This window comes from Nerophis lumbriciformis, linkage group LG01 (genome assembly GCF_033978685.3).
Source record: "Nerophis lumbriciformis linkage group LG01, RoL_Nlum_v2.1, whole genome shotgun sequence".
In the NCBI taxonomy this organism is placed as follows: Eukaryota; Metazoa; Chordata; class Actinopteri; order Syngnathiformes; family Syngnathidae; genus Nerophis; species Nerophis lumbriciformis.
Genome location: NC_084548.2, coordinates 10382501 through 10403098, shown reverse-complemented (window position 1 = coordinate 10403098; position 20598 = coordinate 10382501). Strand labels below are relative to the sequence as shown.

At 39.1% G+C, this 20598-nt stretch overlaps 1 protein-coding gene across 2 annotated transcripts in view; it reads right to left on the bottom strand.

The window, feature by feature from the left end:
* Positions 1 to 20598, bottom strand: part of nphp4 (nephronophthisis 4) — a 462240-nt gene that overhangs the window by 268797 nt on the left and 172845 nt on the right. For both annotated transcript variants that reach the window (XM_061974673.1, XM_061974681.1), the window contains exons 7-8: positions 8453 to 8637; positions 6069 to 6204 (exon numbers count right to left, since the gene is read on the bottom strand). In XM_061974673.1, coding sequence (XP_061830657.1) covers positions 6069 to 6204; positions 8453 to 8637 — 321 coding nt within the window. The remainder of the gene's footprint in view (positions 1 to 6068; positions 6205 to 8452; positions 8638 to 20598) is intronic.

The window sequence follows — 20598 nt, the reverse complement described above, 5'->3', positions numbered from 1 at the left end:
TTTGACCAGTTTCACAAATTAAAGAAAACAATGGGAGCCACAAAAATCTTTTGAAATTCAAAATGAAATAACACTGCCTTTCAAAGTTTTTCTTTTGCTTTGTGCTATGTATAAACCAAGGGTCTCAGACACGCTGCCCACACCTTAATATGAAAATTGAATGTTAGTGCGGCCCGCAAGTCTTATATGAGTGGCGCTTGACAGCGTCATACTTGTCAACCCTCCCGATTTTTCCGGTAGACTACGTATTTCAGGGCAACTATTCTCTCGAACGTGCCGTGATGGTACAGCTTTTAGCGCCCACTACAACCAGCGTGCCGGCCCAGCCACACGTTGTGCGGGGCTTCTGCATGCTCACATAAGTGGGGGGGGTTGGTGGTAGCAGGGGTGTATAATGTAGCCCGGAAGAGTCAGGGCTGCATGGGATTCTGGGTATTTGTTCTGTTGTGTTTATGTTGTGTTAAGGTGCAGATGTTCTCCCGAAATGTGTTTGTCATTCTTGTTTGGTTTTGGTTCAAAGTGTGGCGCATTATTAGTGAGAGTGTTAAAGTTGTTTTATATGGCCACCGTCAGTGTAACCTGTGTGGCTGTTGACCAAGTATGCGTTGCTGTCACTTACGTGTGCAAGCAGAAGATGCATATAACAAGAGGCTGGGCTGGCACGCTGTTTGTACTGATTGTAGAGGGTGCTAAATGCTGTACCATCATGGCACGCCCTTAATATTATTGTAAGGGTGAAAATCGGAGAATATTAATCCCGGGAGTTTCCTGCGAGAGGCACTGAAATCCGGAAGTCTCCCGGGAAAATCGGGGGGGTTGGCAAGTATGCAGCTGAGCCGCATCAGAGTGATCAAAGAGCCGCATGCGGCTCCGGAGCCGCAGGTTGCCTACCCCTGCTCTAGCCTTTAAATAGACCCCTATTTTAGACCAGTTGATCTGCCATTTATTTTATTTTCTGCTCTGCCCCCCTTTCCCTCGTGGAGGGGGGGGCACAGGTTCGGTGGCCACAGATGAAGTGCTGGCTGTCCAGAGTTGGGACCCGGGGTGGACCGCTCGCCTGTGCATCGGTTGGGACATCTGTGCGCTGCTGACCTGTCTCCGCTCAGTATGGTCCCCTGCTGGCCCCACTATGGACTGGACTCTCACTATTATGTTAGATCCACTATGGACTGGACTTTCACAATATTATGCTAGATCCACTCAACGTCCATTGCACCGGTCGCCCGAGAGCATGGGTGTCAAACTCTGGCCTGCGGGCCAAATTTGGCCCGCCGTGTAATTTCACTTGGCCTTTGAGGCGATATCAAATTAACACTAAAGCTGGCCCGCCGATCCTCCCGGGAGTCTTCCAAACGCCAGCCAACCAAACGAGTGCTGGCCCAGTCACATAATATGAGCAGCTTCTGCACGCACACACATTAGAATGCAATGCATACTTCATCAACAGCGATACAGGTTACACTGAGGGTAGCCGAATAAAAAACTTTAACACCGTTAGAAATATATGCCACACTGTGAATCCACACCAAACCAGAACCCTTTGCAGCACTAACTCTTCCGGGACGCTGAGGTGTGTGTGTGGGGGGGGGGAGGTTTGGTGGTAGCGGGGGTGTATTTTGTAGCGTCCCGGAAGAGTTAGTGCTGCAAAGGATTCTGGGTATTTGTTCTGTTGTGTTTATGTTGTGTTACGGTGCGGATGTTCTCCCGAAATGTGTTTGTCATTCCTGTTTGGTGTGGGTTCACAGTGTGGCGTATATTTCTAACAGTGTTAACGTTTTTTATACTGGCACCCTCAGTGTAACCTGTATCGCTGTTGATGAAGTACGCGTTGCATTCGCTCGTGTGTGCGTACAGAAGCCGCACATAGCTTGTGACTGAGTCTGAACGATGTTAGAATGGATGAAAAGCGGACGTGACGACAGCTCGTAGAGTACGTTAAAGGTTAATTTGTTCAACCTTGGCCCGCGGCTTTGTTCAGTTTCAAATTTTGGCCCACTCTGTATTTGAGTTTGACACCCCTGCCCTAGAGGGTCGGGGTCACCCACATCTGCGGTCCTCTCCAAGGTTTCTCATTGTCATCCCACTGGGTTGAGTTTTTCCTTGCTCTAATGTGGGATCTGAACCAAGGATGTCGTTGTGGCTTGGCAAGCCCTTTGAGACACTTGTGATTTAGGGCTATATAAATAAACATTGATTTATTCATTGATATCCCAGACCTGCCAAAAAAATGTAATGGGTACTACAAAGCCACGGCCACCTGACTTCTGGACCAAATTTTAAGGCTACATTAACATTACATTGCACTACATTACATTTAACAACCTAAATGTTTTATTTTACTAACATTGTAAATGCCAGTTAATTGTGGACACTTTGTCTAAAAGTGCACAAATATGTAATTACCCATGGGCAAAAACATCCATCCATCCATCCATCCATTTTCTACCGCTTATTCCCTTCGGGGTCACGGGGGGCGCTGGAGCCTATCTCAGCTACAATCGGGCGGAAGGCGGGGTACACCCTGGACAAGTCGCCACCTCATCGCAGGGCGGGCAAAAACATAATGTGCAAAATCAGGAGGTAGCACTTTCAAAATCAGTTTGCAACAACAACCTATTTCTCATTTACATCAATGACCTGGTTACTGTATCTTCATCCTTCACACCGATTCTGTTTGCTGATGATACAAATTTGATCCCAAGAAATTTGAAAACCTCATTAGGGAAGCTAATTCTGGTACAGCCGTGTCATTTGTATGGTTTCTTGTTAATCGGCTATTACTAAATGTAAAAAAATCCAACTTTATTGTGTTTGCAAGCAAAAGAAAAACATACTGTAAACGGAGTGCTAAGATTTCTATTGGAGGAATCGAAATTAGTCAAGTTTCATCTACCAAATTTCTAGGTATCCTAGTGGACGAAAAATTAACATGGACAGAACACATAGGTTCAGTAACCAATAAAGTGTCAAGATCTCTTGGTATCATCAGAAGAATCAGGGGTCTGGTTCATCAGGCATGGCTCTTAACTCTTTATTACAGTTTAATTTATCTTTATCTTATCTATTGCAATATTGTCTGGGCTAGTACATATCCAAATTTACACAAATTATTCATTATGCAAAATACTTTTGTAAGAATAGTTACCTCCTCTAACTATTTGGCTCCATCTGCTCCCCTGTTTAGGAAACTAAATGTACTATCTATTTATGATATCAACACAGTTCAGTCCTCTTCTTTTATCTATAAATGTACTTACCTCCCTAATACGCTTCCTACACCTTTCAGAGATTATTTTAAGACCAATTCGCAAGTTCATTATCATAATACTAGAAAAACTGATATTCTCCGTCCTATCTTTGGCCGTATCATTTTTAGCCTGTTTTCCATCAAACACACAGGTCCTTTACTCTGGAATAGTCATCTATGTATTGCAAACTCTTCATCTTCACTCACTAACTTTAAACATAGATTAAGGGCCAGCCTGATGAATCAACATTCTCCATCATGTTCCTACCTTATAATGTAGCCCTATACTTCCTCACACACCCCCACACACACACCTAGACTTAATCCACACATCTTATCTTTACTATATACAATGATGAATTTTGTTTGTTAATGTACTGCTTTAGGTTAGAACCTTGCATGAGCCTTTTTGGGTTTCTTTTGTCACCTGCACTTGTTTCTTATTACCTATTTCTCATTACTAATTTCTTGTCTCCATGTTTTAGTTTTTTTTACAATGTTACCTTTTGTACTGTTTATATTGTGCGAATAAATAAATAAATAAACAACAAGCCCATTTACGCAAGATAAATTTAGTAGTCCAAATAACCAAATAACTGAATTATTTATTATAGTTAATTAGCCTGGGTTTAGGTAAGTATAATTGGCTCACAACAACTTATATACATCAATATGATATTAATACATATGCATATATTAATAGATGTACAAATACAAAAACAAATGTGATATACAAATAAATAAATAATTTGTATAAATAAACGCATATTTGTAAATATATTTTTGAGAATTTAAAATATGTACAAATAAAATGTATAAATATAAAAATGTGACATACAAATAAATCAAAAATGTGTATGAATAAACATGTATTTGTAAATATGTTTTTGAGATTTTAATATAAATATGCTTGATTTTGTATTTGTATTTGTATTGAATGTGCATATGTGGATCGCTTTATTGTTTTTGTGTCGATGAGACATTCCTCCCGCAAACCAGACCCACAAATAAATGTAAACCAGCAGAGGGCACTGCAGCCAGAGCGGTCTCGGTCATGCAAAATGCCCGGAGTCCTCTGCACAAAAACAATCCACGTCTTTACAGAGTTAACGCACAACGGGCCTGAGCGTTAGCGTTATATTAGCTAATGCATCCAGTTAATCTTAAAGACCATGCTAGCTGCTTATTTTATTGTATCAATGCCGTTTAAAGGGGAACATTATCACCAGACCTATGTAAGCGTCAATATATACCTTGATGTTGCAGAAAAAACACCATATATTTTTTTAACCGATTTCCGGACTCTAAATGGGTGAATTTTGGCGAATTAAACGCCTTTCTACTATTCGCTCTCGGAGCGATGACGTCACAACCATTTTCTCAAACACATTACAAACACCGAGTCAAATCAGCTCTGTTATTTTCCGTTTTTTCGACTGTTTTCCGTACCTTGGAGACATCATGCCTCGTCGGTGTGTTGTCGGAGGGTGTAACAACACGAACAGGGACGGACGGATTCAAGTTGCGCCAGTGGCCCAAAGATGCGAAAGTGGCAAGAAATTGGACGTTTGTTCCGCACACTTTACCGACGAAAGCTATGCTACGACAGAGATGGCAAGAATGTGTGGATATCCTGCGACACTCAAAGCAGATGCATTTCCAACGATACAGTCAAAGAAATCTGCCGCCAGACCCCCAGGAAAAGAGAGCGGATAAGGGTATGTCTACAGAATATATTAATTGATGAAAACTGGGCTGTCTGCACTCTCAAAGTGCATGTTGTTGCCAAATGTATTTCATATGCTGTAAACCTAGTTCATAGTTATTAGTTTCCTTTAATGCCAAACAAACACATACCAATCGTTGGTTAGAAGGCGATCGCCGAATTCGTCCTCGCTTTCTCCCGTGTCGCTGGCTGTCGTGTCGTTTTCGTCGGTTTCGCTTGCATACGGTTCAAACCGATATGGCTCAATAGCTTCAGTTTCTTCTTCAATTTCGTTTTCGCTACCTGCCTCCACACTACAACCATCCGTTTCAATACATGCGTAATCTGTTGAATCGCTTAAGCCGCTGATATCCGAGTCTAAATCCGAGCTAATGTCGCTATAAACTTGCTGTTCTATCCACCATGTTTGTTTGTATCGGCATCACTATGTGACGTCACAGAAAAATGGACGGGTGTATATAACGATGGTTAAAATCAGGCACTTTGAAGCTTTTTTTAGGGATATTGCGTGATGGGTAAAATTTTGAAAAAAACTTCGAAAAATAAAATAAGCCACTGGGAACTGATTTTTAATGGTTTTAACCCTTCTGAAATTGTGATAATGTTCCCCTTTAATGACCTTGTCCCGATGTAGACACTGATCTCTTATCAGTGCAATGTGTGTCAAATCATCATCATATATCAATCATCATATGACCCTCCCTAGTGTGCCTCTGATTGGCTCGCTAGTGTCTGACCATGTCCACACTACAGCTGCCAGCCTTGCAAAAAATGCATACATGAAGCGCGGCCAAGAGTACATGCGTAATTAAGGGTCAAAATGTGTGCCAAGTACAAAAAAATTGTGCAAATGTGCCCGTCTGGTGGGTCACTACCAAAGTTTTAGTGCAAATTTCAACAACAATATTGGATATCCTGTACTTTACTATCATGTCAATCAAAGGTGAAAATGATCATCTGTGTAAAGACAAGACATTCCATTTGATCTCATTTGTGAGTAAATGTGTGTTGTTATGTTGTAATATGTCAATTATAACGAATGTACAGTATTAATATGTATGTGCGTGTCCGTGCATGTTTTTATAGCCCTCCTACCATTGTCTCTCGGCCAATTGGAGCGGAGAAGACGTATTCGAGCTGGAAGATAACAGCTATGGCCTGATGATTGAATAGCTTGAGCTCCAGGTTGCTGCGAAGGCCCAAAGTCTGAGGTACAGATGATACTGTCAAGCTGAGGAAATAACCACACACAAACACCCAAACAAATAAAATGTTAGCCACGTAATAAATCTGCGCAGGGAAACCAAACAAACATGAGGGATTATGCTCTTTGAACCAACCATTGAATTATATGAGAAGTCCTGTTATGCAATGCATATTTTGTTGATGAAATGGAAATAAATCAGGGCACCTAATGATTGACACTTGTTTGCTTAGAATGCTCTGGCAGCAAAGTGGCTTTGTGCGTGAGTCACGTACCAACACTCTTAGTATTTGACATTCACAGTTTGCTTACTGCATTGGCGAGAGCATACTGTGAAGTACTGATGTCAAACCATTTTCACTCTATAGACTGGTGACATCCAATGAATTTCAATACAAGAGTAAATCTGCTATTTTGGCTTTCTATAAAAATGATTAATTTTGCAGTGTAAATTTACTATTTACTCAACAAAATAACACAGCCATTAGTGTCTAAATATGGGAACACAAGTGTAACCAAAGTGTCAATATTTAGTGTAAGCGTCATTGTTATCTAGCACTACATTCATCCACTTGTACAGTAGAATTCCGCAGATTATGATGGTTACTGATAGCCTCTTCCATTCTACCGTTTTTCTTTGTATGTTTCACATACTTGCCAACCTTGAGACCTCCGATTTCGGGAGGTGGGGGGTGGGGGGCGTGGTCGGGGTGGGGCGGGGGCGTGGTTGGGGGCGTGGCTAAGAGGGGAGGAGTATATTTACAGCTAGAATTCACCAAGTCAAGTATTTCATATATATATATATATATATATATATATATATATATATATATATATATATATATATATATATATATATATATATATATATAAATAAAAGAAATACTTGAATTTCAGTGTTCATTTATTTACACATATACACACACATAACACTCATCTACTCATTGTTGAGTTAAGGGTTGAATTGTCCATCCTTGTTCTATTCTTTGTCACTATTTTTCCAACCATGCTGAACACCCTTTCGCAGGTACCCAGAAAGGTTTCGAGTACCACCAAAAAAACTGAATCGCTGAAGACAGTATAAAAATCTGTGTTAAAGGTGTACAAATACTGTTTGTATAATAAGCATGTTATTGTTTACAAATGAGGGTTAAGAGTTCAGTACTAAAAAAAAAAAAAAAAAAGAATGTGGCTTAAGTACAGTTTTTTAATTGAGCTGCTGCATTTTTTGGTTGGGTTGTTTATTTATTTTAAATAACTTCTACATTTCTAAAAGGGGAGGAATGTAATAGAGTGATCTATGTTTGTCTGTTGCCATCTCCTGGTGAATGTTGGCTATAGCGTACTGGGGTTACTTTTTGGTTGGCCAACGATTTACGTGGTGTTGCGCACCTGACGTCAAGTGTGTGAGTCTGTTCTGAAGTCTACAGTAAAGAGACGTACTTCATCACCTCGCCTGGTTATTGCCTCCAACTCAATATATTACAACAACATTGCTGTTTACGGCAGACGAACTGCTTTACGGTAGAATAAAACATGACTGCTGTTGTTGTGTGTTGTTACCGCGCTGGGAGGACGTTAATGAAACTGCCTAACAATAAACCCACATAAGAAACCAAGAACTCGCCCTCGATCATTCTACAGTTATAACGTGTTTGGTCAGGCACGCTGTTTATATTGTGGGAAAGCGGACATGAATACAGGCTGTTGACACGTCACTCAGGTCCACATGGAGCTGGAGGGGGCGTGGCTTCCAGCTCCGCCTGAATTTCGGGAGATTTTCGGGAGAAAATTTCTCCCGGGAGGTTTTCGGGAGAGGCGCTGAAATTTGGGAGTCTCCCGGAAAATCCGGGAGGGTTGGCAAGTATGATGTTTCATGTGCATTGGGTTTTGACACAATGCCTTCCAACCTCCAAGTGTTGATGTTTGACAGCTACGGCAAAAAACATCCCTCAGAAGAAGACATAGCGAGGGCACTATTGTGTGTCAAGGATAACTCAATACAATTCAAGGGCCAAAGGCTGCAATGATTTAGTTAAGAAATTCGACCGAGGAGCAATGGAATGTATTGCAAGGCTATTGAATGATAAATGCTTTTTTGGTGCCGTGTACAAACTATAAGGCTGTATGACAAAATTTCACAATGTTTGTTAAAAGAAAATAACCATATCACTTATGAAAAAATATGTGAAGAATGGCATGTTTTTTGGCAGATAATGACCTTCAAAATTAAAGCGCTCAGCAAAAGCTGCTCATTTTGTCTCGTTTCGCTCACCTCTCCTTGGTCTGAGTGTTCTTTTTCAAGGTGCTCTCCGCTTGCCCCTTGAATCCTGCAAAAATAGGTTCCAGCACCACCACTTGAGGTGTATCTATGAAACACCAGCCATTGTGGACCCCAACATGAAGCCTTCTTTCCTGGATAACAACCACTTGCAGGGAGCTATCTTGGCTTGGCTGTTTCTGACAATAAAAAAGACAAAAAGCAGTGATCAACAATACGATATTTAAAAAAAGCACCTTCAATTGGATGAGTAGCAGGAAATTGTATTTAAAACATGCAATAGGAATCAATACGCATGTAGAACATTTCCCATAATAACTCATCGAAAAACACTGTTGTAAAAGTAACTTTTTACGATTCTTAACGCCATAAGTGCTTTGTAAGGGCAAAATTAAGTTAGACTCTGTCACACTCAAAGTACACCGTAGTCTTGTGTGACATCACACAATTTAGAAGCCCATCATATGGAATGTTTGAATTGTGGGATGTTGTTGAGTGTCAAAAAGTAATCCTCTGAACTGAATGAAGTCTGTGAGGGAGGACTGAGTAGAATATAATATCATGTGAGAACATGATGTTTTTCATAACCGTGGTTTGAAGTCTGATGCGGAACTTACGCGAAGGTACGAGAAGTGGAGGGACTCTTTTAAACAAATTTACAGAGGAAAAGAAAGTCTAAAGTATATCAAATCAAATCAAGCTTTATTTATGAAGCGCTTTTCATACATAAAAGACAAGCAGCGCAAAGTGCTTTACAAAGTTAAAATCAATACCCCGGTGACCAATATCCCCCATTATCACATAAGTACGCACGGACAGAGATACCAAACACAAACACACACATATGCAACTATATGGACAAATGATTGCATGGCTGAGTACAGAGGAGGCATGTGAGTAAACACTATCACATCTGCACCAGGAGGTCATCAGACTATGGCCACCAGGACGCTGACACAAAAGCGCCCCCACAAGCACGGCCGATAACCCCTGAGGCAGATGGCTCATCTGAGGAACGTTGGAAAATAAAAATAATAAAACTTGTAAAATAGTAAGAACCATGTGTAGAGATAAAGAATAAAATACAAGTAAGACGTATGAAGATAAATAAAAAAATTAAAATAACATTAAAATGTATATATATATATATATATATATATATATATATATATATATATATATGCAGTAAATAAATAAATAAATATAACTAAATAAAATATTGCATAGCTAAAAGGATAAAAAGTAATATAGTATAAAGACTTCGAATCGGCGACTCCCAGTATTGATACATGTGAAACAGAGGAGGCAAATGGAATGTAACAAACATAAATAACATCAAATATTCACTATTAATATTGTTACATGCTGTAACAGTAATCACCAACGTGACATTTGTGTAGTTATTATTATCCTTATCCGGGTTGACTGAATGGTAATGCTAACAGGCTAACATTAAGTTCAGTCTAACAAAAAGTTAATGTTGCCGTAAGATAAACGCTGACATTTATACTTTATCAATTGTTATTTGCAGCTGAAATGGACCATAAAGACTCGCCTGACCGTCATGCATTCATAATTATTAAAGATGACTTTCTGGGTTAAGCTCCAGCACCCCCTGCGACCCTGTAAGGGACAAGCGGTAGAAAATGGATGGATGGATGGACTTTCTAAATGTTGGACAATGAGGATAAAACCTTGACTTTTTATGTAAAATTTGGTACACTTTGTTTTTACATCATATTGTCTTGTATCTTGTTTTGTTTTTTTCATTTTATCTACAAACCCCGTTTCCATATGAATTGGGAAATTGTGTTAGATGTAAATATAAACGGAATACAATGATTTGCAAATCCTTTTCAACCCATATTCAATTGACTGCACTGCAAAGACAAGATATTTGATGTTCAAACTCAAACTTTTTTTTTTTTTTTGCAAATAATAATTAACTTAGAATTTCATGGCTGCAACACGTGCCAAAGTAGTTGGGAAAGGGCATGTTCACCACTGTGTTACATGGCCTTTCCTTTTGACAACACTCAGTAAACGTTTGGGAACTGAGGAGACACATTTTTTAGGCTTCTCAGGTGGAATTCTTTCCCATTCTTGCTTGATGTACAGCTTAAGTTGTTCAACAGTCCGGGGGTCTCCGTTGTGGTATTTTAGGTTTCATAATGCGCCACACATTTTCAATGGGAGACAGGTCTGGACTACAGGCAGGCCAGTCTAGTACCCGCACTCTTTTACTATGAAGCCACGTTCATGTAACACGTGGCTTGGCATTGTCTTGCGGAAATAAGCAGGGGCGTCCATGGTAACGTTGCTTGGATGGCAACATATGTTGCTCCAAAACCTGTATGTACCTTTCAGCATTAATGGTGCCTTCACAGATGTGTAAGTTACCCATGCCATGGGCACTAATACACCCCCATACCATCACAGATGCTGGCTTTTCAACTTTGCGCCTATAATAATCCGGATGGTTCTTTTTTTTTCTCTTTGGTCCGGAGGACACGACGTCCACAGTTTCCAAAAACAATTTGAAATGTGGACTCGTCAGACCACAGAACACTTTTCCACTTTGTATCAGTCCATCTTATATGAGCTCAGGCCCAGCGAAGCCGATGGCGTTTCTGGGTGTTGTTGATAAACGGTTTTCGCCTTGCATAGGAGAGTTTTAACTTGCACTTACAGATGTAGCGACCAACTGTAGTTACTGACAGTGGGTTTCTGAAGTGTTCCTGAGCCCATGTGGTGATATCCTTTACACACTGATGTCGCTTGTTGATGCAGTACAGCCTGAGGGATCGAAGGTCACGGGCTTAGCTGCTTACGTGCAGTGATTTCTCCAGATTCTCTGAACCCTTTGATGATATTACGGACCGTAGATGGTGAAATCCCTAAATTCCTTGCAATAGCTGGTTGAGAAAGGTTTTTCTTAAACTGTTCAACAATTTGCTCACGCATTTGTTGACAAAGTGGTGACCCTCGCCCCATCCTTGTTTGTGAATGACTGAGCCGTTCATGGAATCTACTTTTATACCCAATCATGGCACCCACCTGTTCCCAATTTGCCTGTTCACCTGTGGGATGTTCCAAATAAGTGTTTGATGAGCATTCCTCAACTTTATCAGTATTTATTGCCACCTTTCCCAACTTCTTTGTCACGTGTTGCTGGCATCAAATTCTAAAGTTAATGATTATTTGCAAAAAAAAAAAAAATGTTTATCAATTTGAACATCAAATATGTTGTCTTTGTAGCATATTCAACTGAATATGGGTTGAAAAAGATTTGCAAATCATTGTAATCCGTTTATATTTACATCTAACACAATTTCCCAACTTATATGGAAACGGGGTTTGTACTTACGCTTAAAATATAAATAACTCTGACCTAATATTGTCTGTTGTTTACATGGTATCAGTATAGAAATATACTGTGCCACGTATCCAAACGTCGTCAGCCTGATTCGTATAAACTACTCTGAACTGTGAAATGCGGTGGGAAAGTAAACCACACAAGTCCACAGGAACCCATAGTTCTAGGAACTAAAGTTGCAGGAACTTAAAGTTCCTGATCTTTTTGTGGAAAAGGGCCTAATGCGGTGGTTCTTAACCTTGTTGGGGGTACCGAACCCCACCAGTTTCAAATGCGCATTCACCGAACCCTTCTTTAGTGAAAAATAAAATGTTTTTTTTCCAATTCAAGACAAAGTTATACAAACGTATGTTTTTGGTAACACTTTAGTATGGGGAACATATTCTAAGTAACAAAGACTTAATTTAGAGTTATCTGGTTAGGGTTAGGGCCAGGGTTAGGGTTATAATAAGGCCATACCGAATAAGGCATTAATAAGTACTTAGTAATGACTAGTTAAGAGCCAATATGTTACTAATTTGCATGTTAATAAGCAACTAATTAATGGTGAATATGTTCCCCATACTAAAGTGTTACCATGTTTTTTTTACTGGTACACAAAATGAAGCGTGCATGAACATCACCTTGTTCAAACAACAAAACAAACACAGGGCATAAACTCACAACAAATTACACACCTGCAAATCAGTCTGACTTCTGCTGTTGCCGTATCCATAATACGCCGATAGGGAGACGTTTTTATTTACACGATGCGTCGGGTGTGTCTTGACCTCCGCCGAACCCCTGAGCCCGACTCACCGAACCACTAGGGTTCGATCAAACCCAGGTTAAGAACCACTGGCCTAATGGTACTTTAATATCTGCAATGCACTGAGACCATAGTAATTGAACCACAAAGTGGTGAGAGAGAACACTACATACCTCTCTAAACCTGATTCTTCCACAGTTCTGGTCAAAACCAATACCAATTTTGAAAAAATAAAATAAAATAAAAAAATAAATTAAAAAGTACTTCACTACTAATCAGAGGTGGGTAGTAACGCGCTACATTTACTCCGTTACATCTACTTGAGTAACTTTTGGGATAAATTGTACTTCTAAGAGTAGTTTTAATGCAACATACTTTTACTTTTACTTGAGTATATTTATAGAGACGAAACGCTACTTTTACTCCGCTACTTTTATCTACATTCAGCTCGCTACTCGCTACTAATGTTTATCGGTCTGTTAATGCACGCTTTGTTTGTTTTGGTCCGTCAGACAGACCTTCATAGTGCCTGCGTTTCAACAAATACAGTCACTGGTGACGTTCACTCCGTTCCACCAATCAGATGCAGTCACTGGTGACGTTGGACCAATCAAACAGAGCCAGTGGTCACATGACCTGACTTAAACAAGTTGAAAAATGTATTCGGGTGTTACCATTTAGTGGTCAATTGTACGGAATATGTACTGTACTGTGCAATCTACTAATAAAAGTTCCAATCAATCAATCAAAAGTGTGAAGGAAAAAAGACCCTTTTTTATTTCAACCGTACATCCCGTCAAAAGCCTAAAGACTGACTGCACAGTTCCTGTCTTCACAATAAAAGTGCCGCTCCATCGCGCCTGCGCTTTCAAAATAAGAGTCTCCGAAAGCCAGCGCAAACAAGCTAGCAAGCTACGGAGTTTGCCGCCAATGTATTTCTTGTAAAGTGTATAAAAACGAATATGGAAGCTGGACAAATAAGATGCCAAAAACCAACCACTTTCATGTGGTATTAGACAGAAAGGAGGAACTTTTTTTCTCCTCCATTTGAAAACGAGGACGTTATCAGCACTACTGTCTGATTACAATCAATGCAAGTCATCAGAATCAGGTAATACACCAACTTATATTCTTGTCTTCATGAAAGAAAGGAATCTATATGTGTTAAACATGCTTGTATATTCATTAAAACACCTTTAACATGTAAACAAAAACGGCAAAATAAATAAATAAAAATTATATACTGTATATATCAATGTATATATATATATATATATATATATATATATATATATATATATGTGTGTGTGTGTGTGTGTGTGTATATATATATATACATATATATATATATATATATGTATATGTGTATATATATATATATATGTGTGTGTGTGTGTGTGTGTGTGTGTGTGTGTGTGTGTGTGTGTGTGTGTGTGTGTGTGTGTGTGTGTGTGTGTGTGTGTATATATATATATATATATATATATATATATATATTTATATATATATATATATATGATATGTGTGTGTATGTTATTCATCAGTTACTCAGTACTTGAGTAGTTTTTTCACAACATACTTTTTACTTTTACTCAAGTAAATATTTGGGTGACTTCTCCTTACTTTTACTTGAGTAATAAATCTCTAAAGTAACAGTACTCTTACTTGAGTACAATTTCTGGCTACTCTACCCACCTCTGCTACTAATCCTGTAAAATAACTTTCATTATTGAGCTATACTTCATGAAGGACAATGACTTGACCGCCTTACTGCCTTGCAGGGGAATTTTAATACTAAGATGTTCTTCTTACGCAATGTTTAAAAAAAATGAAAGTAAAGCCTGACTAGCTTCAGGTAGACACCCAGACCTTCACCTTTCTTCTAAAACAAATCCTAAATGATTGACTGTGACCTTTCACCCCAGCGTGCCGAGCCTTGCTGAGCTCCCCTCACCTTCTACTCCTCTCCGCTTCAATCGTTTTTCCTCTCGACACATCTTCTACTCCCACACTTGTCTTCTCTTCTTGTCATTAGCGCTTCCTGTCCCTCTCACTCGCGCTGCTCCAACCTTCTCCGTATCCACCCACAACTTCTCAATTAAATTACCATTTCATTTTGGCTCTCCACACCCCCCGTACCCCCAGTGACAGCAGGAGGCTATTCTGTCTTATTACTGTACAACCTACATAGAACAACATTTGTTTTCAGGAATTTTTTACAGACAGCCTCCACTAACTACCCTCGTCTTGTTATCGTCGCTCATTCTTCTCCTAACAATGTGTTCAACACTGCATGATTTGATTCCGTTATTCGATGGGGGAACGGATGATGAGGTTCCCCTGTCACAACCTCATGTCAACTGATTCCTTAATGAAACCACTAACACCACTGCTCCCAATTTATGAGCCAGCCGCGGAGATCCACGCAATCAGAATTGATATGCCAAGGTATCATAATGAATACCCAGGAATCCACGTCTACAGGGCCACAGCCATGTGTTTTGTCAGTTGTCTTTTCAATTTGCTGTACAAGGAGGCGTTGAGTCACCAGCTCGTCGCTCTAAGGTACGTATGGTCCGTTGAAACCACGGCAGCTTTCATTTGGCATTGGGGGGGGGGGGGTGTTATATAATTGTCTTTCCAGCTGGATCGCATAGGGGTAACAGCACTATCTAATTAATGTTTTGCACCTATTCCAAGTGCCAGAGCTAAAAACGGTGTCTAACAGGGGAATGCGCGACATATATTTCAACATACACTGAGGCAAGATGAAAGCCAATTCCATTGAGAGAGGGGTACAACAACCTGTTTTCACATAAACTCAGAAGGATCTTATGGTGAAATATTTCCTACCAGAACAGATTCTGTACAAGTGTTATTACATGTATTGGCATTCGATGCATACAAGTGGAAGTTTCAAGGACTCGAGAAACGTTATTGTCATACCAGCACACATGAGGCAGAGGCACATAAAATGGCATTAAATGTAGTACCTGAGGTCCCAGGTTTTGCCCAATGGGTAACACAAGAACAATAAAGTGTACATAATAATTTTAAAAGGATAGGATATAGAGTAGGTTAGAAATAAAACTATGGAACAAACTGGACTTACAACACAAGCAATGCCAAACTATTAATCGATTTAAACTATTATACAAACATGGGGTCTGGTTCAAATATAGAGATGAGGGTCTTTAAAAGGCCTACTGAAATGTGATTTTCTTATTTAAACGGGGATAGCAGGTCCATTCTATGTGTCATAATTGATCATTTCGCGATATTGCCATATTTTGCTGAAAGGATTTAGTAGAGAACATCGACAATAAAGTTCGCAACTTTTGGTCGCTGATAAAAAAGCCTTGCCTGTACCGGAAGTAGCAGACGAGTAGCGTGACGTCACAGGTTGTGGAGCTCCTCACATCCGCACATTGTTTACAATCATGGCCACCTGCAGCGAGAGCTATTCGGACCGAGAAAGCGACGATTTCCCCATTAATTTGAGCGAGGATGACAGATTCGTGGATGAGGAAAGTGAGAGTGAAGGACTAGAGGGCAGTGGGAGCGATTCAGATAGGGAAGATGCTGTGAGAGGCGGGTGGGACCTGATATTCAGCTGGGAATGACTAAATCAGTAAATAAACACAAGACATATATATACTCTATTAGCCACAACACAACCAGGCTTATATTTAATATGCCACAAATTAATCCCGCATAACAACCCCCCCCCCCCCCCAATACAACTCAAACACTTGCACAACACACTCAATCCCACAGCCCAAAGTACCGTTCACCTCCCCAAAGTTCATACAGCACATATATTTCCTCAAAGTTCCCAAAGTTACGTACGTGACATGCACATAGCGGCACGCACGTACGGGCAAGCGATCAAATGTTTGGAAGCCGCAGCTGCATGCGTACTCACGGTACCGCGTCTGCGCATCCAACTCAAAGTCCTCCTGGTAAGAGTCTCTGTTGTCCCAGTTCTCCACAGGCCAATGGTAAAGCTTGACTGTCATCTTCCGGGAATGTAAACAATGAAACACCGGCTGTGTTTGTGTTGCTGCAGTCTGCCGCAATACACCGCTTCCCACATACAGTTTTCTTCTTTGCTGTCTCCATTGTTCATTGAACAAATTGCAAAAGATTCACCAACACAGATGTCCAGAATACTGTGGAATTTTGCGATGAAAACAGACGACTTAATAGCTGGCCACCATGCTGTCCCAAAATGTCCTCTACAATCCGTGACGTCACGCGCTGACGTCATCATACCGAGACGTTTTCAGCAGGATATTTCGCGCGAAATTTAAAATTGCACTTTAGTAAGCTAACCCTGCCGTATTGGCATGTGTTGCAATGTTAAGATTTCATCATTGATAAAACTATCGGACTGTGTGGTCGGTAGTAGTGAGTTTCAGTAGGCCTTTAAGTATCCAAACAACGGAAGAATAAGTGACAATTACATTTTAACAGAAGTGTATATAGAACATGTTTAACCAGAATTTAAGCAAAAGTTAACAGTAAATTAACAAGTTGAATAGGAAATGACACTATATGTTACTGCATACATCAGCAGCCAAATTAGGAGCCTTTGTAACCCATTTGCTAACTTACTACTAAAAGAGAAGTTGTCTAGTATGTTCATCTTATCCAGTGACAACATGGTTATTTGATTGCAATAAGAAACATATGTTTAATAAATAAAGCCTATAATGATATTTTTTGTGGTGCCCTTTATTATTAAAATATCAAACATTTTTGAAAAACTTTTGGTACCAGTACCAAATATTGGTATTGCTACATCTCTATACTGTACTGTATTGTACAATATAGTAGACTTTGCATACAATTGCAATTACATGACATTAGATGGCAGTTGTGTACAAACTAGTGTGTTGCCTTAGCCAGGAAGTAGTCATTGCCATTAAATTAAACATATTGGTCTTTTCTTTTGTTAAGCCCTCATAGTGTACTGTAACACAACAACTGTTTGATTGTACCGTTCATCTTAGTTGTAATTTTCATTACCAAATGTTGAAATTGCGATGTAAAATTGCTCATGTTAATCGGTAGCATGTCTATGGCAAATCCAATTTAAATTAGCATCAAGCTAGCACTCTTTGAAAAGTGAAGCCTTACTGTACACATGAACGCCTTCTTCTTGCTTTGTCGGCATAGACAATTGTAACATTAACGAGAGGCATTCTGACTTAGTCCGCTTTGAGTGCTTGACTGCTTGTTCCGCTGCCAAGTGCTTGAACCGGTGCAAGTCTGCAACGGGACATGACGTCACGTGCAACAAAGGAATCAAAATATGACGGTTTGATTTTACGTGAATCAGTACCGGGTCGGGCCGACTGACTTCTGTACTTCGGACACCAAAACAACATCCAGACCTTTATCCATGAAATTATGGAGACGCTGTCGATGGTGTGCTCGACATGTTTCAATTCGTTTTATCTCCTGTTGTCTCTGCAAACTGGACGATCGAGCATTACCCTTTTAATTTCTCACGGTACACATACATACATGTCGTCTGCTGTCAACGCTGACCTCCAGCCCGTCACTCAAATATGTCCCTGTACAACATAAACAACAATAATAACTCCTATTGTTACACGATGGAGAAGTAACATTTGTCAGTACCCCAGTTAAATTATGTACATTATTATTACAATACTTCACACAACTATTGCAGTTGTTTGCAGTTTTTTTCAAACAATATGTATTTTTTAAAAGGAACGTTACACATTAAAATGGTGGTGTTTTGGGGGGACCAAGCACCAATTTTCATTTATTTTAATGGGCTTCATTGATTTGAGATACAAGTGTTTTGAGTTACAAGCTTCTTGAAAAAAGTAACGTGGGTTCATGCTATTACATCAGCATGATCACAGTAAATGTTTCACTATTAACTACTTTCCATACTTATATTTAAATGGGATGAATAATAATAATACTTTTTATATGCTATAGTAATATTGTATATTAAAAAGCATAACAGTATTATCTGTGTTTTTTTTGTTGTTGTTGTTTTTACCTGAACTTGTTTCATTACTCTTATGATTGCTTCTGACCACTTTTTTCACCACCCAACACTTTATTATAAAGCAAAGTATGAACCAATCACCTTGAATCAGTTTGCCCAACTTTGGCCATGAAACTTCTAAAGTGGGTACACGAGTCCAATTAAGTTGGACTAAGAAACAACAGTGCCACCCGTTGTCCCTTGTGACTTGAACACAATCAATAAGTCACAGCAGCTGCTTTCTATCTTTCGTGTTTGCAGCAGTGCTTGCTTTGAGCAGAAATAAAACGGCATTGATCTCATCTACACTTCTCTTTTCTTGTTGTTTGGCTTGGGATGGATTATAATGGCAATGACAGATAATACCGCCACTTTAAATGCCACCAGTATGGCTCTCATTGATCAAATGTGTCTTTAATGAAAATTTAAAGTTAAATGCTTGGAAATGCACAGCCAAGATACGACAGGATCTTTATTATATACTAAGTCATTCCACGTAGTTATTCTTTCTGTACTAAAGTGTGCAACCGGTTTATAGGGTGTGTTTACACTGAGCATTCTTGGTTCAATTAAAAGAAACTGCTTCGCTAATACGTTTGTTTCATGGTTGAAGTATCATCTGAACCTCGGTGTGCACCAAAAGTGCAGATACAATTCACTTAACGACAGCATTCAGGGACGTATGCATGTAAATTGAAATTACAATATATATATATACAGTATATATATATATATATATATATATATATACAGTATTTATATATATATATATATATATATATATATATATATATATATATATATATACATACATATATTATACATATATATATATATATATATATATATATATATATATATATATATATATTATATATATATATATATACACATTTAAATATATATACATTTATATAAATATGTATACATTTATATATATATATACACATTTATATATATATACATATATTATATATATATATATATATATACATATATTACATATATAATATATATATATATATATATATATATATACACACACATACATACACACATATATACAAATATTATATATATACATATATACACGTATATATATATATATATATATATATATATATATATATATACACATACACATATATATACACACATATATATATACACATATATATATATATATATATATATATACACATACAGTATATATATATATATATATATATATATATATATATATATATATATATATATACACACATATATGTATATATATTTTGTTCTCAACCGCCCCTCAGCCATTAATGACAAAGCCATTGCACGCCTCCCTCAAGTCCCTGTCAACACCTCCCTTGACGAACCACCAACGGAAGCTGAGGTCACCAAAGCCATCAGAGGGCTTCCAAATGGCAAAGCACCTGGTGCTGATGCAATTCAGCAGAAATCTACACAGCTGATGGACCACCTCTGACCAAACAACTGGTATACCTATTCTGCACCATGTGGAACCAAGGGAAGCTGCCACAGGAGTTCAAAGACGCCTCCATCGTCCATTTATACAAATGCAAGGGCAACAGGCAGGACTGCAACAACCACCGCGGCATTGCTCTGCTGTCTGTAGCAGGAAAGATCCTGGCCAGAATTCTGCTAAACCGCCTGACGGAACATCTCGAACACGAAGACCTCCTACCGGAGAGCCAATGCGGATTCAGGCAGGGTCGTGGTATAGTCGACATGATCTTCGCCGCTCGCCAACTCCAAGAGAAGTGCCGAGAACAGAACGTCACTCTGTACTCCACCTTTGTAGATCTAACAAAGGCTTTCGACACTGTCAGCCAAGGGCCAAGTTTGGCTGCTCTAACATCTTCATAAACATGGTCCGTGAATTCCATGATGGAATGCAGGCACAAGTACAGGACAACGGCGCATCATCTGAGCCTTTCCGTGTGGAAAATGGAGTCAAACAAGGCTGTGTTCTGGCA